We start from the raw sequence: 25,410 nt of genomic DNA on the forward strand, positions 1-25,410 counted from the left end.
TGGTAGGGTAACATCCCCAGGGCAGGGACGAGGACTCAGGATGCCAACTGCCTCTGCACCCTGTTCCTCCTCTAGAAAATGTCAAAAAGGTAGGTGCTCTGCTCCATCAGACTTGTGGTTATTTTCTTTCTGTGCAGGTCCCCTTTTTGTGTGTGTGGGTGCGAGGGTTGGGGGAGGCACACTTGGGGAGGAGGCTCATACAGATCAAACTCTGCCTTGGATAGGGTTAATTTTAATGCAGCCATGGAAACCCTGATCCTCAGGACTGCATCCTGCTGGGCCTGTGGGAGAAGTGACTTGGGGGACAGTTAAGGCGGCAAGACCTCATCACTGTTCAGGCACCTGCCCAGCCACCAAAGCTGTAGGCCAGGGAGCAAACACAGGCAAGGGTACTATGCTTGGCTGCAGTCAGAGGGATTCTCAGGAGGAGCAGGTCTTTGTGCTCCAGGGAAGGACACAGTGCTCTAGGTGGGAACTGGTGTCCCAGGTGGGACCAAATGCCCCAGGTGAGACTCAGAGAGACCCCGTGGATCTAATATTCCAGGCAGGACCTGGTGCTCCAGGGTCCTGGTGCCCCAAGAGCTTGCCCCCATGCCTGGGTGTGTGAAGCTGTGTGTTTTCTCTTCAAGAGAGGACACAGATGCCTGGAGGGTAAATGTCTCGGACTTGGCTCCTCTGGGCATGTGAAATTGTGTGTGAGAGGCAGGGAGAGCTGAAGAGAGAAAAGGACAGAGGGATAGGGCCACACAAATAGATCCATAGACTAAGTACTGAGGGGGAGGGGAGAGAGAGAGGTTTAGAGACAGAGTGAGAAGAGATGAAGACAGGGAGAGCCACACACGATGGACACAAAGACAACACCACTCAGGTCGTGTCTTCCTGTATGTGTAAGGACGAGGGAGGGAGTAAGCCGGGTAAGAGCCACCAGGCCCGCTTTCTAGGGTGAGCCTTCAGCTGCCCTTCTACAGCAAAGGGGCAAGGAAGCAGGGCCTAGATCCCAGAAACAAGTCCTCGCGCCTGGCTCGGGCACAGCCCTCCGCGGTGGGCAGCCGGGATTCCCGGGCGCGCCTAAGTCTGGATGAAGAGGTGGAAGTTGGTGCGCGTGAACTCCTGATGGATGCTCTCCAGAAGCGCGTCGGCGTCGGTGGCGGGCTCGGGGACGCCGGTGTGACCCGGCCGCGCGCTGTATTCCGGGGTATAGGTGAAGGAGAAGGCACTAGGGTAGAAGAGCCCATCGGAGCGCACCAGGCTCACAGGGATTGTGATGGGAGCGCGCAGCCAGCGCCAGTCGCTGCAGAAGGCCGCCACGTCCGGCACCACGCACACCAGGGAGCGCGGGCTCCTGGGGGTGGAGCACCAGGGTGAGAACTGCGGCGACTCTGACGACGCGTGCGCCCCCTTCCCCAGCTCCCCGGGGCCCAAGGGAGGCTGCCTCCCCACCCCGTACCTGTACATGGTTTCCGCCTCCACGTCCCCAAACCACACCTTGAGCCCCGCATGGAAGTTCTCTCCGTGGAGCTCCAGCGTGGCCACGTCGCCCCCGCCACTCAGCTGGGGGAGGGTGGGACCAGGTGAGGTGAGAGAACCGAGCAGGGCGGGAACCTGATGCCCCCCACTCACTAGCACTCCCACTCTCCACTGCAGGCAAGGTCCCCCTGCCCAACGCCCCTAGCGGCCGGCTTCACCTCTAGGGTGCTGATGAGAGGCACTGGAGTGACCGGTTCCAGGGTACACGCCAGACTGGTGCTGAAGGAAAATTCCACCGACTCGGTGCCGATGATGGTCCAGCAAGAGCTGTCATTAAGCAGAGCCCTGTTCGCCTCCTTGGGGCAGGGAGAAGCCTGGGAGGAGACCCGAGGGGACGAGGCCGAAGCTTCTCATGGTGGCCACCAGCCTAGGGAGCCAGCATGGCACGTGGGCTTCTGCATTAGACTGAACTGGATACTAATCCTAGGCTCTGGGGTTCACTTGTCCCCTCAGCTTGGACAGTGCCCTTAAGTTCTCTCACTTAGAGTTAAATAAGCTTGTTGGGCTAGCTGATTTTTCCTTCCTTCCTTTCCTTTCCTGCCTGCCTGCCTGCCTTCCTTCCTTCGTTCCTTCCTTCCTTCCTTCCTTCCTTCCTTCCTTCCTTCCTTCCTTCCTTCCTTCCTTCTTTCTTTCTTTCCCTCCTTCCCTCCCTCCCTCCCTCCCTCCCTCCCTTCCTTCCTTCTTTCCTTCCTTCCTTAGTTTTTGAGACTGAATCTTTCTCTGTCACCCAAGCTGGGTGCAATGGCCTGATCTCAGCTCACTGCAACCTCTGCCTAGTGGGTTCAAACGATTCTCCTGCCTCAGCCTCCTGGGTAGCTGGGATTACAGGTGCCGGCCACCACACCCAGATAATTTTTTTTGTATTTTTAGTAGAGACAGGGTTTCACCATGTTGGCCAGGCTGGTCTCAAACTCCTGGCCTCGTGATCCTCCTGCCTCAGCCTCCCAAAGTGTTGGGAGTACAAGTGTGAACCATTGGCCCGGCCTGGGATAGCTGATTTCTAAGGGTCTTTTTTCTTGGGATTCCAGAATTCTGTTTTTTTTTTTTTTTTTACACTTTGTACAATTCTATGCTCTAATAATGTACAATTTTAATATTCTTTGGGAAGGAATATTGTTCCTTTGGGAAGGAATATTCTTGGGGAAGGAATAATACTTGCTATTTTCCACATATTATAATTCAATCTCCTAACATTCTATGATAATACTCTTTTGGGAGTACTACTGCTTAATGATAATTATGATTTTCCACATTCTGTAATTTCCTACATTCTGTGTCTTTATCTGTGCTTCAGATAGTCTTTGCTCAATAATTCTCTGCTCTCTATTACCTATCATGATTTTTATTTACATTCTACAATTTTATATCCCAATTTATTATTATTATTTTTTGAGATGGAGTCTCGCTCTTGTCACCCAGGCTGGAGTGCAATGGTGTGATCTCGGCTCACTGCAACCTCCACCTCCCGGGTTCAAGCGATTCTCCTGTCTCAGCCTCTTGAGTAGCTGAGATTACAGGCGCCCACGACCATGGCCAGCTAATTTTTGTATTTTGGGTAGAGATAGGATTTCACCATGTTGGCCAATCTTAGTCTCAAACTCCTGACCTCAGGTGTTCTGCCCACCTCAGCCTCCCAAAGTGCTGGGATTACAGGCGTAAGCCACCGCGCCTAGCTATATCCCACTATTTTACGACTCTAAAATTCTTTGGGAAGGAATATCACTTCATACTATTACTTATTACTATTTTTCTACATCCTATGATTCTGTCCTGGGGTCTATGATTTTAATGTTCCATGAGAGGCTGCTCAGGAAGTAGCAACCATGGTGAGGATGATGATCTTACATTCTGTGGTTCTCTGCATTCTCACTTTCCAGGACACTTGGTGCTGGTATTCTCTGCTTCTTACCTGAAATTGCACCACCTTCTCTGTGGCAAGGCATAAGTAGGTGCCACCCCCTCCTGGGGGACTGCCAGGAAACTGGAATGCACACTTGTGCAGCTGGGAGATGGGCTCATCCACATCAAGGAGCGCACACTGTTTGGCTACTTTACGAATGATCTGCAGTGGAAGGGTGGTAAGAACGGTGGTGGCAAGGAGCCTGGGTATCCAGAGGCTGCCCTCCCAGCCGGCTCTCTGATACTCCAATAGCCACACAGGCACTAGCAGACTCCCGCTGAGCTTTGACTTCTGTCTGGTCCTAAGTGACACTGGGTGAGAATAGGTGTCTCCATGCCTTGGGGCCTCACTCTCCACCCCTGCCTGTGTGTGCCACATTCTTTGCATAGATCTGAGGGGACCCTTCCAGGCATACCCTCCCTTCCTATACCATGGGAGGTAGAGTGACGCCGGTGAGCGTGCAGACGAGCTGCACCAGGGAGCCATAGCGAACGTAGCCTTCTCGCGGTGGGAAGTCTCCTTGGGAAGAATGCCCATCAGCTGGGGGTCAAAAAAAAGCAAGAGACAAGGTTTTCAGCTGCCTTAAGCAGGCCTTAAACCCTGCCTTCTTGCCTCTGGCTCTTCCTCACATCACACATGGGCCCTGCGGGAGGGGGTGGTTCTCAGGGGAGCCGCTAACACTGAAGTTTTTAATTCTGGAGAGGCCATCTAAGGCCATCCTCACAAATGTCTGCCCTGGGGGCAGGGGTTGGGGGCAGGCAATTTAGTTGATATAAGGGGAAAGGGCATGGATAACAGAGTCAGAATAGCTTGGAACAGTCATCAGCTCATTGGGACTGTGGTCAAGTCTTTTTGTGTTTCTGTGCCTTAATCACATGGGGCAGAGTTTACCTTCCTTAAGGAATTGTGGTGGAAGTTAAATAAGCTAATGTATGTGAAGTGCCAGCCCCAGGGCCTGCAGAGGTCATTACCCAGGTGGAGTGTGAAGGCAGCCCACTGTCGCGCACTGGCCACAAAGGCCCCGTCCTCCACAGAGAGGTAGCGTGTGGAGACTGTCTGAGAGCGCAGGCGGTTGAAGAGGGAGACCTTTGAGCCGGAGGATATGCACACTGTGAGGGTGAGGGTGAGGGTTAGGGTGAGAGTGAGGGTTAGGGTGAGGGTGAGGGGACAGGGTTAGGATTAGGGGTTAGGGTTAGGGTGAGGGTGAGGGTGAGGGTTAGGGTTAGGGTGAAGGTGAGGGTGAGGGTTAGGATTAGGGTGAGGGTGAGGGTAAGGGTTAGGATTAGGGTGAGGGAGGGGGTGAGGGTGAGGGTAAGGGTTAGGATTAGGGTGTGGGGGGGTGAGGGTTAAAGTTAGTTGGTGCTATCAGTGCCCTGGCCTGGCTTGGTCCCTTGGATGTTCCAGACAGTTTCCAATCCTCTGGCCCTGTGCCGGCCTGGCTGATGTGCCTATGGGCCTAGACACATTGGGCAATGTGAACTGGGCATTCCCAGTTCACAGCTATTTTTCTAGGGCCTGCTGCAGTCCTGGTTTGGAACCTTTGCCTGCTCCTTTTGCTGCCTGGACATCGTTCAGTTCATAAACAAAAGTAAAACTTATTTATTATTATTTTTTTGAGACAGCATCTCACTCTGTCACCCAGGTTGGACTGCCCTGGTGCTATCACAGTTCACTGCAGCCTCGACCTCTTGGGCTCAGGTGATCTTCTGATCTCAGCCTCCCAAGTAGCTGGGACTGCAGGTGCAGGCCACCATGCCCAGCTAACTTCTTTTTTTGGTATAGACAAGGTTTGGCCATGTTGCCCTGGCTATCCTTGAACTTCTGGGCTCAAGTGATCCGCCCACCTCAGTCTCCTAAATTGTTGGGATTACAGGCACGAGCCACCGTGCCCTGCCTATGTCACTTTTAGTCTGTCCCTAGTTCAAGCCCCCTGCCTAGTTCAAACTCTGCCTAGTTCAACTTTTGTCTGTTCTGGGGCCCCAACTTCCAACCTGGAATTTGGTATCTGTCCCTTTCCTCTCTGCTTTTCATCCTCCAACTCTTCTCATCCCCAGGCCTGGGCCGCACCCTCTCATCCAGACTCCTTCCCTTCTCAGCTCCCACTCTACCTTTTCCACTCTGACCCCACCCCTATAGTGCAGCCTACCCCCACCTGGGGTAGCTGCTCTGGGCTTGGATGCACCTCCCGCGTCAGGCCCCGCCCTGCTCACGATCGGTGTTTTTGAGCGACTGCTTCTTCTGCGAGGGCTTCGAGATGACCTTGATGAGGCGGCTGTGGAAGGTTCCCAGTTCCCGGCCCCCGCGCAGCACCAGCCGCAGCACCAGCCGGAAGTGCTTCCTCTTGTCTGCATCTGAGATGTACAGGGTCTTGGCGCAGCTGAATTCCTAGGGGGCTCGCGGGGACAGGGCCGTCTCATCCCAGCCCTCCCCTGTTGGATGAACCAACCTCTCCCAGATATCGGACGTCCGCCCCGTCGGAGGTGACCAGAAGCTCCACCATCCAGACTCTCAGGCTCTGCCTTAAGGCAGGACCCCGGCCTCCCGGTCTCCCCGCCTATCTCTTGGCTTTCGGAAGGGAGTAATAAAGGAGACCTCCTTTCCCAGGAGAGGCAGGGATGGGAGCAGGAATCCGACCCCTTCCCGTGCGCTCTCACCCTGGAGTCCGGCTGCTGCTCGAAATTCAGCTTCTGCGTCTCAGCGGCGCTGCCGGACGCGCTGTCCAGTCCCATGTAACCGCAGACCGTGGGCCCCGTCTCCCCGGCCTGGTGAGCTGGAAAGGGACGCGAACTGGCTCTGGAAGGACTCGGGAGGACGCAGGGGCCAGGCAAGCTTAGCGCTCGCCGCCAGAGGGCGCGGGAAAACTGCGCCTGCGAACCGCCCCTCTCTGGGGCCCAACCTCGTGCTTCTCCCTACAGAGCAGGCGGCCGGCAGCCCTTGAGTCCGCCCTCACCTTGGTCCTGCCCTGGCTTCACCCTCCATCCGGGCCCCGAGAGGTAGACACAGGGCGGGGGGCAGAAGAACCTGCGGAGATAAGTGAGTGGTGGATTCGTGCATTCATCTCCACTCGGCTGTCCTGTAAGCACCGCAAGGTAGTAGCATAAACCCAGCAGAACCTTCGTTTCCTCCTCCCGCTCCCACCCCCCTCCCCACGCTTTTTCATGACTGTAAACCCCATTCATATCCAAACCCTTATTGTTTTTACACCCCTCATTCAACTCATCAGAAGGTCTTATCCACTCCACCTTCAAAATATAATATATTCAGAATCCACTGGCTTCTTACCACCTCACCCTTCATCCCAGCCGCCATTACTTTTTGCCTGGACCACAACATCAGCCTTCAAACTGGTCTATTTCCAGAAAGTTCTGTTTCTATCTCCTTCCCATTTCACACAGCAGCCACAGTGCTCCCTCCTTCTCCCCTCCCCTCCCCTCCCTCCCTCTCTCTCTCTCCCTCTGTTTCTCTCTTTCTTTCTTTCTTTCTTTCTTTCTTTTTCTTTTTTTACTTTTTGAGACAGGGTCTTGCTCTATTCCGCAGGCTGGAATGCAGTAGCTTGATCTCGGCTGTCTCTGCTCACTGCAACCTCTGCCTCCCCAACTGATCCTCCCACCTCAGCGTCCTGAGTAGCTGAGACTACAGACACGAGCCACCACACCCATCTAATTTTTGTAGTTTTTGTACAGACATGGTTTTGTCATGTTGTCCATGCAGATCTGGAACTTCTGGGCTCGAGCAATCTGCCCACCTGGGCCTGCCAAAGTGCTGGGATTACAGGCATGAACCACCAAGCTGGCCGGAATGTTTTGTTAAAAACGTGAGTCAAATCATGTTAACTCCTTAAAATCCTCCACTGGCTAAAAATTAAAAGTCCTCCTGCGATCTGACCCCTGCTTCCCTCTCCAACTTGTTTCGTACAACTCCCCTCTCTGATTTCAGCCACTGTGACTTCTTTTGTACCTCAAACAGGCCTAGTTGGTACAGCCTCAAGGTCTTCCCATTTTCTGTTGCCTTTTTTTTTTTTTTTTTTTGAGACTGAGTCTTGCTCTGTTGCCAGGCTGGAGTGAAGTGGCATGATCTCCCCTCACTGCAACCTCTGCCTCCTGGGTTCAACCAATTATCCTGCCTCAGCCTCCTGAGTAGCTGGGATTACAGGCGCTCACCACCACGCCCAGCTAATTTTGTATTTTTGGTAAAGAGGGGGTTTCACCATATTGGCCAGGCTGGTCTCCAATTCCTGACCTCAGGTCATCTGCCCACCTTGGCCTCCCAAATTGCTGGGATTACAGGTGTGAGCCATTGCGCCCAGCCCTTCTGTTCCTTCTAATTGTAGCATGCTTTCCCCAGATTTTCTCCTGTCTGGCTCCATTTTAACATTCAAGTTTCAGTTCCAATGTTACCTCCCAAAAGTTCTCTTGACCTCCTTGACCTTTCTAGCTAATGTCTCCCCTGCCTTCAGTTTCTGTCAAATGGCCTTGTCCAGTTTTCCTTCTACTGCACATCATAATCTGCAAGTGTCTTGTTTACTGATTTGTGGGGAGTTTACTGTCTGTCTCTTCCACACTTGAGTGAGAGTGTGGGCTAAGGAGCAGGGGCTGTTTCTGTCTTGTTCAGCTGTATGCCCAGTGCCCAGCAGTACTCACAGTACCTGGTGCATACATGATAAACACTCAGTAAGTAGTTGTTGAATGAATCCATAAGTGAATAAATGGGAGAATGAGTGAATGAATGGAGACAGGAAATTCACAGGAAATCTCCTGCTATAGAACTATAGACCAAAGTGGGGGCTAATGGTGGCTGAGGGTCAAGGCCCTGGTCGACCAATAGCTGAGATTTCAGCCCTGAGGCCTCTTCTGGGTCTAAAAGAGGCCCAATGGGTGGATGGAGGGGTGCCTAGGGCTGACAGTTGCAGAGACTCGGGAGGGGCTGCCGAGGCACCTACCGCTTCTCATTTCCGTACGATTTCTGGGCCACCTTGGCATGCACAATCCGCACAGTCTGTTCACACTGTTGCTGCAGGCACCTGCGCACGCCTCCCCTCAGAATGGTGGTGTGCTCTGGGGATGACCTGGGAGGGGGGCAGGCAGGTCGACCGGCCACAGGAAGGAGAAGGGTCAAGGTGGCACAAGGTCCAAGTACTCAGGTTGAGTAAAATGAAGTGGGCAGGGGGTTAGAGTAAGTGGGGGGCGGGGAGCTGCTCTATATTCTGCCCCCGTGGGATCAGGAAGAGGAAGCATTAGGTAAGGAGGAGACTTGGCTGAAAATTGTAGGCTAAATATTTAGGCTGCGAGGTGCTCAATGAGGCCTGTATGGAGCCCACGGGACCACCCAGGTTCCACACTGCGGGTCTGGCACCATGCCCATTGGAGCCCAGGGCCATAGGGACACGTGGCTGTGACACAAAGGCCACACTTATACTGGCCTTGGGATGGAGAAGAGTATTTTAGGGCTGATGGAATTGGTAGAGATGAAGCTTCCCCATCCTAGGGAGCGGGGAGGGGAAGGGGGAGCCTTTGTTGGGCTCCTGGCCTGGAGCGCTCTCTAGCCTCCTGCCTGCAAACAGAAAAGGGCCCAAAACCTTGTCCCCAGGATGGGGGGTGGCCTGGGGGAATCTGAGCCTTTCTGAGGCCAAAGTCATATTCTTCCCTTTCTCCCATGAGAAGTGACCTGTTGCTGTGTGGGCTTTCCTTCCCTTGATTACAGAAGTCAAGGCAGATGACATTGGTTCTGCAGAGTTAGCCAGGTTAGAGCCTAGAGGCCTGGTGGCTTCTCAACCTGGCATTCTTGAGCGGTGTGGGTGGGTGGGTCCAAGCAATTGCAGGGAGTAAGTAGAGGAGGGGAGGTGGGAGACATTTGGGGGGTTAGCATGTTGAGGCCAGGAGAGCCATGAAAACTGAGGCTGTCCTTCTGAGCCCTTTATCCTCTTGGCAGGACCGGAGTCTCTCCTCACTCCTGGAGGGGACAGCGTAGGACCACACCCTCGAAAGCCAGGCCAGACAGGCAGCAGCCACAGCCAGAACCGCTCCACCCCTTGGGGCTCTCCTTAGGGAAGTGCCTTCTAAGCTTCCAATGAATTCCGGCTGCGGAGTGTGGCTGCCCCAGTCTCCCCAGTCTCCTGCTGTAGCCGAATTCCAGCCTGGCCCGCAGCTAGCCCTGTCTGCAGCTCCAAGGGTGGTAGGAGCAGGGGGTGCTGGGTTCGCCCCGCCTCAGGAGGAAGGGGGGGATGCCTCCCTGCCAGTGGGAGGGGTTGCAGCCTGTGCTTCCCCTCCCCACCCACCAGCCCTGGGTTAAATGCAGCCGCCGCCTCTGCGTGCTCCAGCTGCCTGGCAGTCCCCACCTAGGGCACGCTGCCACATCGTTACCTGGTCCAAGTGCCCGGGAGGCTCCGCCTGTCGGCTTCGCTCTGCAGTTGCATCTCTGATCTGTCCCGCAGGCTCAGGTGAGTCAAAGGGTTGGGAGGCATTGAGGGGTCTGCAGGGGAGTAGGCATCAAGCCAGATCAGGCAACTGTATTTTAGCAGAGGCACCGCCTATGGTGCCCTGTCTGACCTGCAGTGCCCTTCCCCACTTCTGCAGGGTCCTTTCCAAATAGAGCCCCCACCAGCAAAGCCATCAAAATAGGGTCATCCCTTTTCTACTCTCGTCCCTCCAGGAACCCCCTGAAATGTCCCTAAGGGACATTTGAGAAATTATTTACAGGCCTCTCCTCCCTTGCTGCTCCACTCCCTCAGCCCCACCTCAGGGCATCTCTGAATCTTTCTTTTTAATGCAAGGATTAACTCCTCAGAGGAATCCCAAGTTCTAGTGTCAATCCTGCCAGACATCGCTGTGTGCCCTTCAGCAACACACTACCCTCTCTGGACCTAGTTCCTTTCTTTGTAGAATGAGGGGTTTGGAAAGGTGATGAACTTTGAGGCAGTCGCTATTGTGACTTTCTAGGATTCCTGGGGTGGAGGCAGGGTGCCAGGTGAGAAGTTGGCTCAGACCAGGAATGGGATGAGGGGAACCTTAACCAAGACTTGGGGGCCCAGAGGCGTCTCCGGGTGGGAAAGTATGGGAGGTGGCAGAGGCCCCTTGTGCCTTAGCCCTCATGCTGCCCAGGGATGCTGGCTTCGCCTGTGGCCCAAACCAGAGAAGGGTTCTCCGCCCTCCCACTTCCACCAGCTCTGCCACATCTTGCTTGGTCACCCTCCCACGACCGGCCCTGCCAGAGGGATTTCTGTTCTTCTACCAGGCCTGGGAGGGGAAAGGGGAGAAGAATCCAGGATGAGAAGGTCGCCTGGAGTGAGAAGCAGGCACTGGCCTTGCTCAGAATAGGCGCATTCACGGAATTGGGGGGCGGGGGCGGGGCTGCGGTTGGGTTAGGGGCGGCTGGCTCTCTCTGCCAGGAAACAGCAACAGAAAAATGGCTAACACAGCTTCAGCATGGGGCGCGGGGGTGGGGTAGGAACTGGAAGGAAAAGAGGTTTAGTGACTTCTAGGCGCCAGGGGGCCTCAAGAGGGAGAAGGGGAACCAGGAGCCCTAGGTTCTAATCCTGCTTTTGCAGCTCGGCGGGCTGCCTTCTTGGGGCTTAGTTTTCCTATTTGTACAGTGGGGCGGGGTGGGGGGGGGGGGTCCTTCGTAGTTCTCACAGGGCATCTCCGGGCCACGGGAGGGTGAGCGCTCACCTGCTGCCTCTGCAGGGTCCATGGCGGCTCTACGGGGCCCCAGCTGCTCACTCGCCGCACCTGGACGAGTCCGGTGCTGCTGTGGCTGGAACCCTGCACACCCCTGCTCCCTAGCTCCTGCGCGGGATATATCCTGTCCAGGCCTTATCTCCAAGGCCCCGGGCCCCAGCCCCCTGTTTGCTTGGGGTTGGCGCACCTGCTGGGCAGATGTGGGCTTCCCACGCCCCCTGCCGTCTCGGGCGTCCCCTGGCGGTCGCTCCTGAGAGCAGGCGGGAAACAGGCGCCAAGCGGCGCGTTCTTGTGCGCGGTGGGTTTTGGTCCACTCGCTGCCGCGCCACCACGCTCAACCCCCGCAACAGGGCGCAGCCCCTCCCCGCCGCCTGCGGTTGGGCAGTACGTGCCTGTGTTTGTGTGTATGGAGGAGTCTGGCGGGGGTGGTTGGCGAGTTGCAAAGACAGCCACACAGAACCTTGTGTGCGTAGGGGAGTGGGCCGAGGTGAAGGGCTTCTGTGGGCAGAGATTCGCCTGGCAGGAGGAGAGGCACCAAACGCCCAGAATGGCTCACAGAAACCTGCAGGCGTGGGATTCTGTCCTGTCGCAGCCATTTTTTGGCCGAATGACTTTAGGTACCAGCGCTTAACTTTTCTGAGCCTCAATTTCCTTGTCTGTATGATAGGGACAATCACAGCCTTACTCTTACAATTGCAGAGAGGATCAAATGCCACAATGCGTGACGAGCATTTAACACTGTGCCTGACATTTAAGAAAGACCTGTTTTTTTTCTGTTTAAATTTTTTGTATTTGTATCTATGTATCTATTCTTATTTAGTATTCTGCAGTTCCACAAATCATCTCTTGTGGGCTGAGCGCGGTGGCACATGTCTATAATCCCAGCACTTTGGGAGGCCGAGGTGGGAGGATCACCTGAGGTCAGGAGTTGGAGACCAGCCTGGCCAACATGGCAAAACCCCCTCTCTCTACTAAAAATACAAAAAATTAGCCAGGTGTGGTGGCAGGAGCCTGTAATCCCAGCTACTCGGGAGGCTGAGGCAGGAGAATCGCTTGAACCTGGGAGGCAGAGGTTGCAGTGAGCCGAGATAATACCACTGCACTATAGCCGGGGCAACAGAGCAAGATTCCATCTCAAAAAAAAAAAAAAAAAAAAAAAAAAAAGAATCTCTTGTGTTTCCCACCAATTCCACTGTGATGAGAATTTTTAAATTCTGAAATATTTCAAACATGCACAAAAATAGAGAGATTAGTAAAATAAACCCCTAACTCACTTCCCCCTCCAAGTACCTATCACCCAGAATAAGAGCTCTGTAAACCATGTTTCTTTTCTGTTTTCCTTCCTCCCTCCAGGCTCTGACAGCTCCATTCTCTGTCCTGAAGCGCCATGAGAGGCCTTCTTTGCTGGCTTGTGTTGCTGTTCCTTCTTCAGCCCTGGGAAAGCCAGCTCCAGTTGGCAGGTGAACTGGGGCCCAGACCTCACCAGTGGGAGGAGGGGAGCGGAAGCAGGTCCTTCTTCTGCAGCCAGCTCCTCCTGCTGGGGAGAGGGAAGCAAGGGCTTTGGAACATATGGGACTGGGTTTAAGTTTCCCACTTCAACTTTCTGGGCCCCAGTTTCTTCATCTGTAGGATGTGGCTTAGTTTTGGGCACATGCAGTAACTGCCCATTGGGTTTTTAATTTGGAAAAATTATTTGAAAACATGAAAAAACCAGGAAATTTTACATAAAAATCCCTGTTTAGTAATTCTCTTGAAAAATCCAGGAATCTGGGCCGGGCGCGGTGGCTCAAGCCTGTAATCCCAGCACTTTGGGAGGCCGAGACGGGCGGATCACGAGGTCAGGAGATCGAGACCATCCTGGCTAACACGGTGAAACCCCGTCTCTACTAAAAATACAAAAAACTAGCCGGGCGAGGTGGCGGGCGCCTGTAGTCCCAGCTACTCCGGAGGCTGAGGCAGGAGAATGGCGTAAACCCGGGAGGCGGAGCTTGCAGTGAGCTGAGATCCGGCCACTGCAGTCCAGCCCGGGCTACAGAGCAAGACTCCGTCTCAAAAAAAAAAAAAAAAAAAAAAAAAAGAAAAATCCAGGAATCTGCTAACATCCAGTTTGCAGGCGCATGGCAGCATTTGGATGGAGCTTCCTGCCCAATTAGGAGTGATAGGGGCTCTTTGGGTCTCCACCATCCTAACCCAACCAGTTCATCCATGTTCCCTGCCTGGTCCCTGCAGGCTTTGAGTTTGTGACGCTTCCTTGCCCCCTCGTCAATGGGTAATACCTCCTCAGAATAGCCCTCAGAGCTGTAAGATGAGGGAATTTGTGAAATCTCCTAGCCCAGGTACTAGGCACACGCCGAGTGAGTGCATCTATCTAATCTGCGTTTGCTGTGCTGGGAGCTGTTATGCCGGCATAGCAGCATTTCCTCTGGGTTTCCCTGGGGTTCTCCTCGGAGGTGAGGCTTTGCTGACCTAGGAGAGTCCTCACTGATCTCCCCGCAGGTCCCAGGTGTCACACGGGGCCCCTGGATCTGGTGTTCGTGATTGACAGCTCCCGCAGCGTGCGCCCTTTCGAATTCGAGACCATGCGGCAGTTCCTCGTGGGCCTCCTCCGAGGCCTCAAAGTGGGTGCCAACGCCACGCGCGTTGGCGTAATCCAGTATTCGAGTCAAGTGCAGAGCGTCTTCCCTCTCCGTGCGTTCTCGCGCCGCGAGGATATGGAACGCGCCATCCGTGACCTGGTGCCGCTGGCGCAAGGCACCATGACGGGACTGGCAATCCAATACGTCATGAACGTGGCCTTCAGCGTGGCCGAGGGCGCGCGCCCGCCGGAGGAGCGCGTGCCGCGCGTCGCTGTCATCGTAACAGACGGGCGGCCCCAGGACCGCGTGGCCGAGGTGGCGGCACAGGCCCGCGCCCGCGGCATTGAAATTTACGCGGTGGGGGTGCAGCGCGCGGACGTGGGCTCCCTGCGCGCCATGGCATCGCCCCCGCTAGACGAACACGTCTTCCTCGTAGAGTCCTTCGACCTTATCCAGGAGTTCGGCCTGCAGTTCCAGAGCCGGCTGTGTGGTGAGTTAGGAGGGTGCTGGAGTGAAGCTCGAACTCTTAATCCAAATGCTTGGATTCCTTTCCCACCACAGTAAATCCCATCCCGTGGGGTGGCCCCGCGCTTTCCAGTTGGAGCTGCTCTGACCTACCGCAGGCTGTGTCAGATTTCAGCTCTGACCATTCTGCTCAGGCTCCATCAACAAGGAGCAAACTATAGTTTCTTGCCCTGCCCGCCACAGCTTACCACAGGCTTAATGTCAAACTCCAGCACCAACCCCCTGCACACAAGGAACCAGTGATTCTCAAAGCTAAGAGGGATGGGCTACTCCAAAGAGTCGTGGCCCTCCCACATGGGGATGGCTTCTTCCGTTATCATCTTAGCTCCTCCCACAAATGCTACAAGAGCTGTTCCAGTCACGTTTTGAGTTTATTCCGCCCATCTCGATTTAACACCTCTCCACCTCCTACCCACTCCTGCCCCTGCTGTAGTCCTGTCTTAGCCCACTGACATGTCTAATTGGGTGCCTCCTCTTCTGAGCCTACTCACAGGGGCTCCTTAAGCCTTTTTCTTTCCCTAAGCCCTCCCATTTGGTATGGCCCCTCTCAAATTAGTTATTTACTTCTGAAAGCCATTTGAAGGTGTTGCCTGCCTCTGACCCCATCCCCATCCAGCTCTCTCTTGTTGGAGACTTCTGCCCATCTGTTCCCTGCTGATTCTAGTCCTGTGTGTCCTCAGGGAAGGACCAGTGTGCTGAGCCGGGACATGGTTGCCAGCACCAATGTGTCAATGCCCCGGGCACGTTCCACTGCACCTGCAACCCGGGCTACAAGCTAGCAGCAGATAACAAGAGCTGTTTGGGTGAGAGCTACCCCTGTCCTGCAATCTCACTGCTCCTGAACCTTTAAATCTCCATTGCCCTAACATCAGACCGATGAGTCTGGAAGGGCCTTTGGCAGTAAAAGCACACATCCGTCACTTTACAGACCTAAGAAAGAAAGGTATTGCCTGGGTTCACACAAATCCCTGGTGGGAGCCCACAGTTCAGTGTGCTTTCTACCCTCTTTCTCGCTGTTTTCAGACCAGTCTCCAATTCTCCTCCCAAACTTGTTTCTGTTCTCCTCTCCTCTCCTTTCCTTTCCTTTCCTTTTTGAGACAGAGTTTTGCTCTGTTGCCCAAGCTAGAGTGCAATGGTGTGATCTTGGCTCACTGCAACCTCTGCCTCCTGGGTTCAAGCGATTCTTGTACCTCAGCCTCCCAAGTAGCTGGGATCACAGGCGCCCACCACCACATCCAGCTATTTTTTGTATTTTTGGTAGAGACAGGATTTCACCATGTTGGCCAGGCTGATCTCGAACTCCTGACCTCAAGTAATCTGCCCACCTTGGCCTCCCAAAGTACTGGGATTACAGGCATGAGCCACCGCGCCCGGCCGTTTCTGTCTTCTTACAGGCATGTCCTTACAGTTTCTCTTCTTAGATACTGTTGGGGGGTCTTTAGTTAGGTGGGACTCCCCACTCATGCCGCCTGTGAGCTCTTTGTGTGCTGCTCACCTGAGCTGCCCTTGCTGCTCCCCTCTGGCCTTGAAAATATTTCAAGATTCTCTCTCTTTTAAGAGATAGGGTCTTGCTATGTTGCCCATGCTAGTCTCACACTCCTGGGCTCAAGAGATCCTCCCACTTTGGCCTCTGAAAGTGCTGGGATTACAGGTCTGAGCTGGTTCTTCATTTTTGTCTTCTGAAAAGCTATGGCACAGTATACCTTGCTTATGCAATTGGGTTTTTTACTGAGTGCCAAGTTAGTATTAGACATTGTGCTAGGAGCATTACACACATTATTATTTCTCAGCCTCACAACAACCTGGAAAAAGAAATCATGTAATCCTGATAACACAGATGTCAGCCGGGGTCTTCTTGTTTCTAGAAACTAAAAGTTGGCTTGAACTCTGATTTGATGACTGTTTAACGTTCAAATCCCTCTCCAAGACCTCTGAAAATCCCCCAAGTGCTTACGTTCTGGTGGTCACCTCTTGCTGTGAGCCTCTGCTAAATTCATTTGATTTATGGATCTTCTCTCATTTCTCAACCCTGCACATGCTGTTCTTGTTCCATGCGTGTTCATCAACCTCTTCTTTGGTTTACATACTTGTATGCAGGGGCACACACAAGTGTGTATGTGCTAAGTAACTCATAGCGTGCACACGCGCGTGCACACACACCCACAAACTCATTATAATTGAATATTAGACAGCTTTGTTTCTAAAAGTCCTCAGTCAGCCCAGTACAAGGGATTTTTCACGGGCAGCCTCAACCCACAGAGTTACTCATCTTCATACTTGCTCTCTTGTTCTTTTTTTTTTTTTCTCTCTCTCTACACTCTCATCTCCTTTCCAGGAACCCTAAATACTCACTTTTTTATACAGGTAATTATCGTGTCTCCAGTCCAGCTCTCGGCCATCTTTACCTGTCCAGACCATCAAAATGCTCAACAGGGCAATAGTTTCCCAACTTCCACAGAAGGAAGCTGTGAATAGCAATCATTCTTTTCCATTATATTCCCATTTTGCAAATAGAAAAATGGAGGCTCAGGCAGGTAAAGTGGCCAAACCTGTCCTCTGTAAGTCAGAGAGCGTCTTGAGGACAGGGGCCCTGACTAATTAGGTCAGGATTATTGGGGTTGGGGCCCAGGCATAGGTATTCTTACAAATTTCCTCAGGTGGTTGTGCTACCAGAGCTGAGAAGGGCAGCCCTGGGCATAGACTGACCCCATCTCTTCCTCAGCCATTGACCTGTGTGCTGAAGGAACCCATGGATGTGAGCACCACTGCGTCAATTCCCCGGGCTCCTATTTCTGTCGCTGCCAAGTTGGCTTTGTACTCCAGCAGGACCAGAGGAGCTGCAGGGGTGAGCAACACCCCCGCCCTCCCACCACACCCTGGACCGTGGCCTCCGAGGGCTCCAATCAGAGGCAACATCTTGCTGTTTCTTCCCTCCTGACAGCCATTGACTACTGCAGCTTTGGCAACCATAGCTGTCAGCATGAGTGTGTTAGCACCCCTGGTGGGCCACGGTGCCACTGCAGAGAGGGCCATGACTTGCAGCCCGATGGGAGGAGCTGTCAGGGTGAGACGGCCTGTCCTACATTTGTGGGAGGGGTAAGAGATCTTAGCTGGTGGGGTCCATCCTAACTCATCCTGACCTGTCTCTCCTTTCAGTCCGGGACCTTTGCAATGGTGTGGACCATGGCTGTGAGTTCCACTGTGTGAGTGAGGGCCTCTCCTACCGCTGCCTGTGCCCCGAGGGGCAGCAACTTCAGGCAGATGGCAAGAGCTGCGACCGTGAGTAACGGGTGGGAGGGCGTTCTATTGGCTTCTGCCCCATTGCCCACATTCAGAGTGTCCTTGACTTTGCCCTTGCTGTGGCCCCTAGGCTGTGGTGTGAATGTGTGTGTGTGGTGGGGGTGACATTGGAGGGTATGCCATTCCCTGCCTCCATCTCTTTTCTACAATCCTCTATTCTGCTGTCAATGTTAATTTAAAAAATACATACTAGATTACATTCCTCCTTCGTGCACAAGCCTTATATGGCTCACCAATGCCTACAGAAGAAAGATCAAATGACTTACCCCTAAGTGTTTCAAATGGTGAGCAGAACCACATTAATGAATAATGAAATCAAATCTCTGGGTTACAACCAACATTAAAAAAATAAAGAATGGAAGACAATATAGAGTTTACTGCCTGTAGAGTTATATTATTTCTGAAACTTTAGTTCTATGTGAAATGTCTCATGATGTATTATCATTATTATTATTTTTACTGTGGGCTGTGATAAAAATTTTGAAACCACTGCCTTAGGTCATCACGATCTAGCTTCAGCCAACTCCATCTGCCCATCTCCTGCCACACTTGAACATTTCAGTCTTACTGGCCTGCCCCTCCCTGGATGTGTCAGGAACTCCCTAGATCCCAAGCCTCTGCACATGCTGCATCCCACCTTCTAGACTGTCCCTTACTGCCTTGACAAACTCCTACTGATCTTTCAAGACTGTCTTGGTTCATTCAGGCTGCTATATCAAAGTACCATAGACTAGGTGGCTTAAACAACATTTATTTTTCACAATTCTGGAGGCTGAGGAATCCAAGACCAAGGTGCCGGCAGATACGGCATCTAATGAAAGCCTGTTTTCTGATTTTTAGATGGCACACCTTTCAAAGCCTCCCCACGCCAACACACACACACACACACACATACACACACACCAGTCTTCTTGCTGTGTCCTCACATGGCGAAGACAGGAAGCAAGCCCTCTTCAGACTCTTTTTTTTTTTTTTTTTTTTTGAGACTGAGTCTCCCTCTGTTTCTCAGGCTGGAGTGCAGTGGCACAATCTCGGCTCACTGCAACCTCCGCCTCTGGGGCTCAACTGATTCTCCTGTTTCAGCCTCCAGAGTAGCTAAGACTGCAGGTGCGTACCACCATGCTTGGTTAATTTTTGTATTTTTAGTGGAGATGGGGTTTTGCCATCTCAGCCAGGCTGGTCTCGAACTCCTAACCTCAAGTGATCTGCCTGCCTCGGCCTCCCAAAGTCCTGGGAGCCACTAAGCCTGACCTCTTCAGACTCTTATAAGGATAGTGATTTTACTCATGAGCGCTGTACCCTCATGTCCTCATCTAATCCTAATTACCTCCACAGATCTCACCTCCCAAGACTAAAATTAAGGCATAGGGTTTCAACAAATGAATTTTGGAAAACACTCTCATTCAGTTTATAACAAAAATCAGATAGAATGCCATCACCTCCATGCAGCCTTCCTTAACAACTCCAGGAAGAATGCACTATTCCTACCTTGGGGTCCCTGAATGCTCTTCTCTTCTAGCACTTTCCTTGACCAGAGCATATGGCATGTCTGACTTGCTCTGCTCCGTCCTCATGGATCAGGATTATGTTTTAATTCTTTCAAAACGTTTCAAAACCTCCCCACACCAACACACACCACATTTTGGTCCTAGCAAATTCCCTGGCTCGGAATAGGGGAGGTGACATTGTAGAGTCATTCAGGAGCATGGGTTTTGGAGTCAGATGGACCTGGCTTCATGTCTTGGCTCAGTCAGTACTAGCTATGAAATCGGGGGCAATCACTTTATCCATCAGAACCTCAGGCTATAGAAAATGGGGACAATACTCAAGCTTATTGGGAGGATTGAGAATATATATAAGCACTTCACCCAGTACCTGGCACATTGTAAGCTGTTGGTAAATAATGGTTTTGTTATTATTGTTAATACTGGTACATGCTTAGAAGTGTGCCTGATACATAGTAGATGATCAATAAATGGTAGTTATTGTGGTCATTATGATTGTTGTTAAAAAGATGCTTTTAGCAGAGTGTCTGGTTTGTTCTAAGCACTGAATAAATATCAAGGGTGATGATGATGATGATAATGTTGATAATTATTATTATTTAGCACACTGCCTGGCACAGGAAGGACTCAGGAAATGTTATCTGTTATATAATAAATGTTTGCTAATGAACGACTAGATGGATAGACAGCTGCTGCCAATCAAGAATCTGGTCCCTCAATTCAAGCTCTTCTGCTGTGCAGGGTGCCGGGAAGGCCACGTGGACCTTGTTCTGCTGGTTGACGGCTCCAAGAGCGTGCGTCCACAAAACTTCGAGCTGGTGAAGCGCTTCGTGAACCAGATTGTGGACTTCCTAGACGTGTCCCCCGAGGGCACGCGCGTGGGACTGGTGCAGTTCTCGAGCCGCGTGCGCACCGAGTTCCCTCTGGGTCGCTACGGCACCGCAGTGGAGGTGAAGCAGGCGGTCCTGGCTATGGAGTACATGGAACGCGGCACCATGACAGGGCTGGCGTTGCGGCACATGGTGGAGCACAGCTTCTCAGAGGCACAGGGTGCGCGGCCCCGTGCCCTCAACGTGCCTCGCGTTGGCCTGGTCTTCACAGATGGCCGCTCCCAGGATGACATCTCGGTGTGGGCAGCACGTGCCAAGGAGGAAGGTGGGCTTGGCATGGGACACAGTGGGCTGGGGTTGGGTCAGACGCGGGAAGGCAGCTTTCCCAAGGCCTAGGGCACCCTCTGAGTCCCCGGCCCTGTAGGCATCGTCATGTATGCCGTGGGCGTGGGCAAGGCGGTGGAGGCGGAGCTGCGTGAGATCGCCTCAGAGCCAGCTGAACTGCACGTGTCCTACGCCCCGGACTTCGGCACCATGACACACCTGCTGGAGAACCTCAGAGGCAGCATCTGCCCAGGTGAGCGCATCTCTCTCGGGGCTCCTCCTCTCTCTCATTGCCGGCCCTCTGATATCTCCCCTTCCTATTCAATCCCTACCTCCTCTGTAGTTATAGCCAGAGGTTAGGCTTACTAGACAGAGCTTTGCTACTCCAGATGTGGTCCGCAGGCCAGCGTCAGGGCAGTCACCCAGTAGCTTCTTAGAACTGAGGCATTTCTGGTGCTCTCCAGACCGAAAGAATCAGAATTTGCACTTCGACAAGATTCTCAGGTGATTTGTAAGCATATTAAAGTCTAAGAAACCCAAGACTAGGCTACCAGTCCCCCAAATCAGTGGAGGTTCAGAATAATTTGGGAATTTTGTTTGAAGGCACAGCAGACAGCATTTGTAAGTGGAGTCACAGCATATATCCCCTGAACTTGTTAGGATTCAACCCTATGAACTTGGCAAAGTGGCAGGACTGGGTCTATTTTAAGTATGCAAAGGCATGTTTTCTTTCTTTCTTTCTTTCTTTCTTTCTTTCTTTCTTTCTTTCTTTCTTTCTTTCTTTCTTTCTTTCTTTCTTTCTCTTTCTTTCTTTCTTTCTTTCTTTCTTTCTTTCTTTCTTTCTTTCTTTACTGTGGACAGCATACTTCATAAGTGCAATCTTTCTACTTCATCATCTGGTGCTCAGCTGAGGAAAAGGGGACTAACTCTACTTGTGGAGGAGAAGGGGGCTCTTGAGTCCTGTGTACTGTGCTCTAGGTGATATAGGGAATGTCTCCAGGGTAACTTTTACCCTAGAGACTTTAGACACTAACCTAGGCTTAAGATGTGATTCTTCTTCCAGTTTATCAGGCTTCAGCTCCAGAAACAGACTAAGTAGGGCTGGTCTGGGTCTGGAGAATCTGTCTGTTTTTTTTTTTTTTTTTAATATATGTAGTGGAGCTGGGTGCAGTGGCTCATGCCTGTAATCCCAGCACTCTGGGAGGCCGAGGCAGGTGGATCACTTGAGATCAGGAGTTCGAGACCATTCTTGGCAACATGGTGAAACCCTATCTTTACCAAAAAAATACAAAAATTAGCTGGGCAAGGTGGTGGGAACTGAGGCAGGAGAATTGCTTGAACCTGGGAGGTGGAGGTTGCAGTGAACTGAGATTGCACCACTGCACTCCAGCCTGGTGACAGAGTGAGACCCTGTCTCAGAAAAAAAAAGTATATATAATATGCTATATGTGCTGTATTATATAATATATATGTGTGTATGTGTGCACACACACACACGTGCATGTATATACATATACAAATATTCACACACACTCCTTTCCCCAACTCTCCTCCCTTCCCGCCTCCCAGCTAATTCTAATTATTGTGGCTCTTTCAGATTAGGGGCTCTTTCAGAGCTCTTCCTGTGCTGACTCTTACAGGCCCTGCAGTGTGACTTTGGACAAGTCACTTACCCCCACACCTACCTTAACTTTTCTGTAACAAGGGAGGCACTAGCTGTCCAAGGTTACTTGTAGCTCTTGAGTTCTAAGAGAAGTCTGGGTTCTGTGGTCAAAGCTCTTTACCAATTAGTGGTATGACTGTTCCCTGTCTCCAACCCTTTGTTTCTCTATCTGTGAAGTTAGGGGTCTTTGTGGATTGTTATCAATAACAAGACTTACAGCAGTTTGTTCATAGTACATATAAGACTAAGATGAAGATACAACTTTTAAATCATTACAGCAGTGTTTTCAAAGGTTAAATGGCAGGCATTGTGTTTATTATTTCACTACCTATAATCCTTTTTCTTTTTTTCCTAAGGTACTTTTGTTGTAGCATTTTTTTTTTTTTTCTGAGTTATTCCCTGTAATCTCTCTCTCTCTCTCTCTCTTTTTTCTTCCTTTGAGATGAAGTCTCATTCTGTTGCCCAGGCTGGAGTGCAGTGGTGCGATCTCAGCTTACTGCAACCTCCGCCTCCCAGGTTCAAGAGATTCTCCTGCCTCAGCCTCTCGAGTAGCTGGGACTACAGGCGCGTGCCACCACACCCAGCTAATTTTTTGTATTTTTAGTAGAGACAGGGTTTCACTGTGTTAGCCAGGATGGTCTCGATCTCCTGACCTCGTAATCTACCCGCCTCGGTCTCCCAAAGTGCTGGGATTACAGGTGTGAGCCACTGCTCTCAGCCTCCCTGTAATCTTAACAATGGCACATGCTTATAGAATTTCAGTGAATCTAAGATACCATTCATTTTAAGATTTACCACTATTTTATGTACTGCTAAGAAAAAACATGTGCCAATTTTAATTGTAAGACCTCCTGCCCAACCCCCAAGATGTTGATGTGTGAGGAGATAGAGTTGGATCAGGGTCAGTGGTTCCTAAAGATTAGGTCACACCAGAATCATCTGGTGGGCCTTTAAAAACAAATTGCGACTGGGTACGATGACTGACGGCTGTAATCCCAGCACTTTGGGAGGCCGAGGTGGGCGGATCACGAGGTCAGGAGATCAAGACCATCCTAGCTAATACAGTGAAACCCTGTCTCTACTAAAAATACAAAAAATTAGCAGAGCATGGTGGCACGCGCCTGTAATCCCAGCTACTCGGGAGTCAGGCAGGAGAATCACTTGAACCCAGGAGGTGGAGGTTGCAGTGAGCTGAGATTGCGCCACTGCACTCCAGCCTGGGTGACAGAGCTCAAAAAATGAAACAAAAACAAACACAAATTGCTGGGCTTCAATTCTAGATTTTCTAATTCAGTAAGTCTGGGGTGTTGTCTGGTAATTTGCATTTTTGATAAATTCCTACACGATGCTGATGCTGCTGGTCCAAGGACCACACTTTGAGAATCACTGGTCTAGTTCAAATACACTATAAAGCAGTGGTTCCCAATCTTTCTGGCACCAGAGAGTGGTTTTGTGGAAGACAATTTTTCCATGATGTGGTGGGGAAGATGGTTTTGGGATGATTCAAGCACATTACATTTGTTGTGCACTTTATTTCTATTATTACTTTGTAATATACAATCATGTAATAAACAGATCATCAGGCATTAGATTTCCATAAGAAGGCTGCATGTACTAGATCCCTCACATGCACAGTTTACAATAGGGTTTGTGCTCCCATGAGAATCTAGCAATGCCATTGATCTGACAGGAGAGGAGCTCAGGTTGTAATAGGAATGATGAGGAGCGGCTATAAATACAGATGAAGCTCCCTTGCCTGCTGGCTGCTCGCATCCTGCTATGTGACCCAGTTCCTAACAGGCCATGGACTGGTACTGGTCCATGTAATGTGCTGATACTGGTCCATGGCCTGGGGGTTGGGGACCCCTGCTGTAAAGTATTTACTTGAACAAGGCAGTGTTCTAGATCTGTGCTTTTTCACAAAGGTAGGCAGTATCTATTTAATTACAATTGATTAAAATAAAATACATTTTAGTCCTTTAGTAGCACCAGTCACATTTAAAGTGTTAAACAGCCACATGTAGCTTGTGGTTACTGCTTTGGACAGGGCAGGTGTAGAACACTTTCATCGTTGCATAAAATTTTATTTGGAGAGTGCTACTCCAAGTGTGGTCCGCAGACCAGGAGCATCAGCATCATTTGGGAGCTTGTTAGAAATGTACCTTCTGAGCTCCTTCTCCATTCTGAATCAGAATCTATATTTTAGCAAGCTCTCCTGATGATTACAATGAGCATTAAGATTTGAGAAACAGTCTTGTAAGTTGCACGCGCGCACGCGCGCGCACACACATACACAAGTGAATGAATCATCAAAGCCACTAATGCATACATTCTTTCATTATATCCATTTTATAGATGAGGAAACTGAGCTTAGAAAGGTTAATGAGCTTTTCAGTATCTCACAGCTACTTAGCTTGGGACTCAGCCCAGGTCTCTCTGAATCCAAAGCCCATATACTCAACCATAGGCCCAGTGCAGGGAAATCAGAGGGCCAAAGCTAGCGCAATTTCTCATCCCCCTGACCCTCTGTGCCCGGCTTACAGAGGAGGGCATCAGCGCAGGGACAGAGCTTCGGAGCCCATGCGAATGCGAAAGCCTCGTGGAGTTCCAGGGCCGCACTCTGGGGGCGCTCGAGAGCCTGACGCTGAACCATATCCTTTGGGGCTGGTGGCGCGGGCTGGAGGGAAAGTGAGGGGACCTCGGCGAACCCCAACGGCCTCCTTAACCGCTCACTGGCCCAGCTGACGGCGCGCCTGGAGCATCTGGAGAACCAGCTGGCCAACCAGAAGTGAGGGCCACGGGCGGCCCAGACCCAGGCTGGGGCGCGGCACCATGGACAGTGCGCCGGGGCCAGGCAGAACCTGGGCCCGTCGGACTTGGGCTGTCGGGGCGGTGGCGCTGGCGAGCTTCCGACACTGAGCTGAGCTGGCCTCGCCCGGACCATTAGGCGGACTGCTGGGCCAGGGGGAGAGCGGGTGGTGGCGGAAGGGGCACGTGCTAGACCGGCATGCCCTCGCCGCGTGCTGCGCTCAGTTCTTTGTTGGATTTATTTGTTTTCTTAAAAAAAAAAAAAAAAAGAAAGAAAAAAATCTGATTTCCACAGGGTTCGTTTTTGGGGCTTGCTGCGCCGCCACGGGGAGGGGAAGCCAGACGGAGCGCACTCTGGCGGCGCCCGGGCGGCGTCTCCTTGGAGAAAGGCGCATTGTGAGGGGGTCGGGCTCGGGGGCAGGAGACCCGGCGCTGCTTCTTCCCCCTGCTTGTTTATTCAGCCGAGAACAGATGGTTCCTTATGCAGGCTGCAGGAAGGGAGGGGGCTCAACAGGAATCCTTGGGGTCTGAGCAAGCTTGCGCCATCCCATTCCCCAGCGGATTGAACGCTTCGCTCTCCGGCCAGGCCTATCCCATAGTGCCCCCAAATCTGGCTCAAAAGCTGCTAGGACTGTGTACTGGTGGGGGTGCGGGGTGGGGGTGGTATTGGTGGGAAAGTGAGAGGCAGTAATTGAACCCCGAAATGGATGGGGTGGGAGTGGATAGATGAGTTTGCCCGATTTTAACTCCCTCCTGTACTAGGTAGGAAGAGAAGGAGG

General features: G+C 51.9%; 2 protein-coding genes across 6 annotated transcripts; one reads left to right on the plus strand and one right to left on the minus strand.

Annotated features, from left to right (window-relative positions):
- RBPJL (recombination signal binding protein for immunoglobulin kappa J region like) lies at positions 1–11,868 on the minus strand. 4 transcript variants are annotated; one of them, XM_008016113.3, is made up of 12 exons: positions 11,092–11,868; positions 9,787–9,895; positions 8,367–8,492; positions 6,378–6,448; positions 6,082–6,197; positions 5,638–5,812; positions 4,399–4,536; positions 3,858–3,967; positions 3,437–3,589; positions 1,686–1,841; positions 1,448–1,551; positions 1–1,342 (listed from the first exon to the last, which is right to left on the minus strand). In XM_008016113.3, exons 1-12 carry the CDS (start codon positions 11,111–11,113, stop codon positions 1,069–1,071), a joined length of 1,554 nt encoding a protein of 517 aa, XP_008014304.3. In that variant the 5' UTR covers positions 11,114–11,868; the 3' UTR covers positions 1–1,068. The 4 variants fall into 4 exon arrangements, with proteins under 4 accessions (XP_008014304.3, XP_072862382.1, XP_072862379.1 ...); XM_008016123.3 differs by having other exon boundaries at positions 1,108–1,342; positions 1,441–1,551; XM_073006281.1 differs by lacking the exons at positions 9,787–9,895; positions 11,092–11,868 and having other exon boundaries at positions 4,399–4,513; positions 5,638–6,448; positions 8,367–8,393.
- On the plus strand, positions 8,469–24,899 carry MATN4 (matrilin 4). Of its 2 annotated transcripts, XM_037982733.2 has the most exons (11): positions 8,469–9,863; positions 12,454–12,560; positions 13,597–14,166; positions 14,882–15,004; positions 16,924–17,046; positions 17,143–17,265; positions 17,358–17,480; positions 19,748–20,161; positions 20,261–20,413; positions 24,367–24,474; positions 24,557–24,889. In XM_037982733.2, exons 2-11 carry the CDS (start codon positions 12,488–12,490, stop codon positions 24,613–24,615), a joined length of 1,869 nt encoding a protein of 622 aa, XP_037838661.1. In that variant the 5' UTR covers positions 8,469–9,863; positions 12,454–12,487; the 3' UTR covers positions 24,616–24,889. The 2 variants fall into 2 exon arrangements, with proteins under 2 accessions (XP_037838661.1, XP_037838662.1); XM_037982734.2 differs by lacking the exon at positions 14,882–15,004 and having other exon boundaries at positions 24,557–24,899.
- Positions 24,900–25,410: the final 511 nt, after the last annotated feature.

Source organism: Chlorocebus sabaeus, chromosome 2 (assembly GCF_047675955.1).
Source record: "Chlorocebus sabaeus isolate Y175 chromosome 2, mChlSab1.0.hap1, whole genome shotgun sequence".
Lineage (NCBI taxonomy): Eukaryota > Metazoa > Chordata > Mammalia > Primates > Cercopithecidae > Chlorocebus > Chlorocebus sabaeus.

Excerpts from the sequence above, each read along its gene's own strand:
- MATN4 (XM_037982733.2), top strand. The coding sequence starts at position 12,488 with ATGAGAGGCCTTCTTTGCTGGCTTGTGTTGCTGTTCCTTCTTCAGCCC. Across the intron at positions 12,561-13,596 it reads AAGCCAGCTCCAGTTGGCAG|GTCCCAGGTGTCACACGGGG; the intron begins GTGAACTGGGGC and ends ATCTCCCCGCAG. Across the intron at positions 17,266-17,357 it reads CGATGGGAGGAGCTGTCAGG|TCCGGGACCTTTGCAATGGT; the intron begins GTGAGACGGCCT and ends CTCTCCTTTCAG.
- RBPJL (XM_073006278.1), bottom strand. The coding sequence starts at position 6,606 with ATGAATGGGGTTTACAGTCATGAAAAAGCGTGGGGAGGGGGGTGGGAG. Across the intron at positions 6,198-6,377 it reads GAAGCCAGGGCAGGACCAAG|CTCACCAGGCCGGGGAGACG; the intron begins GTGAGGGCGGAC and ends GTCCCTTTCCAG. Across the intron at positions 1,343-1,447 it reads GAGGCGGAAACCATGTACAG|GAGCCCGCGCTCCCTGGTGT; the intron begins GTACGGGGTGGG and ends CTCCACCCCCAG.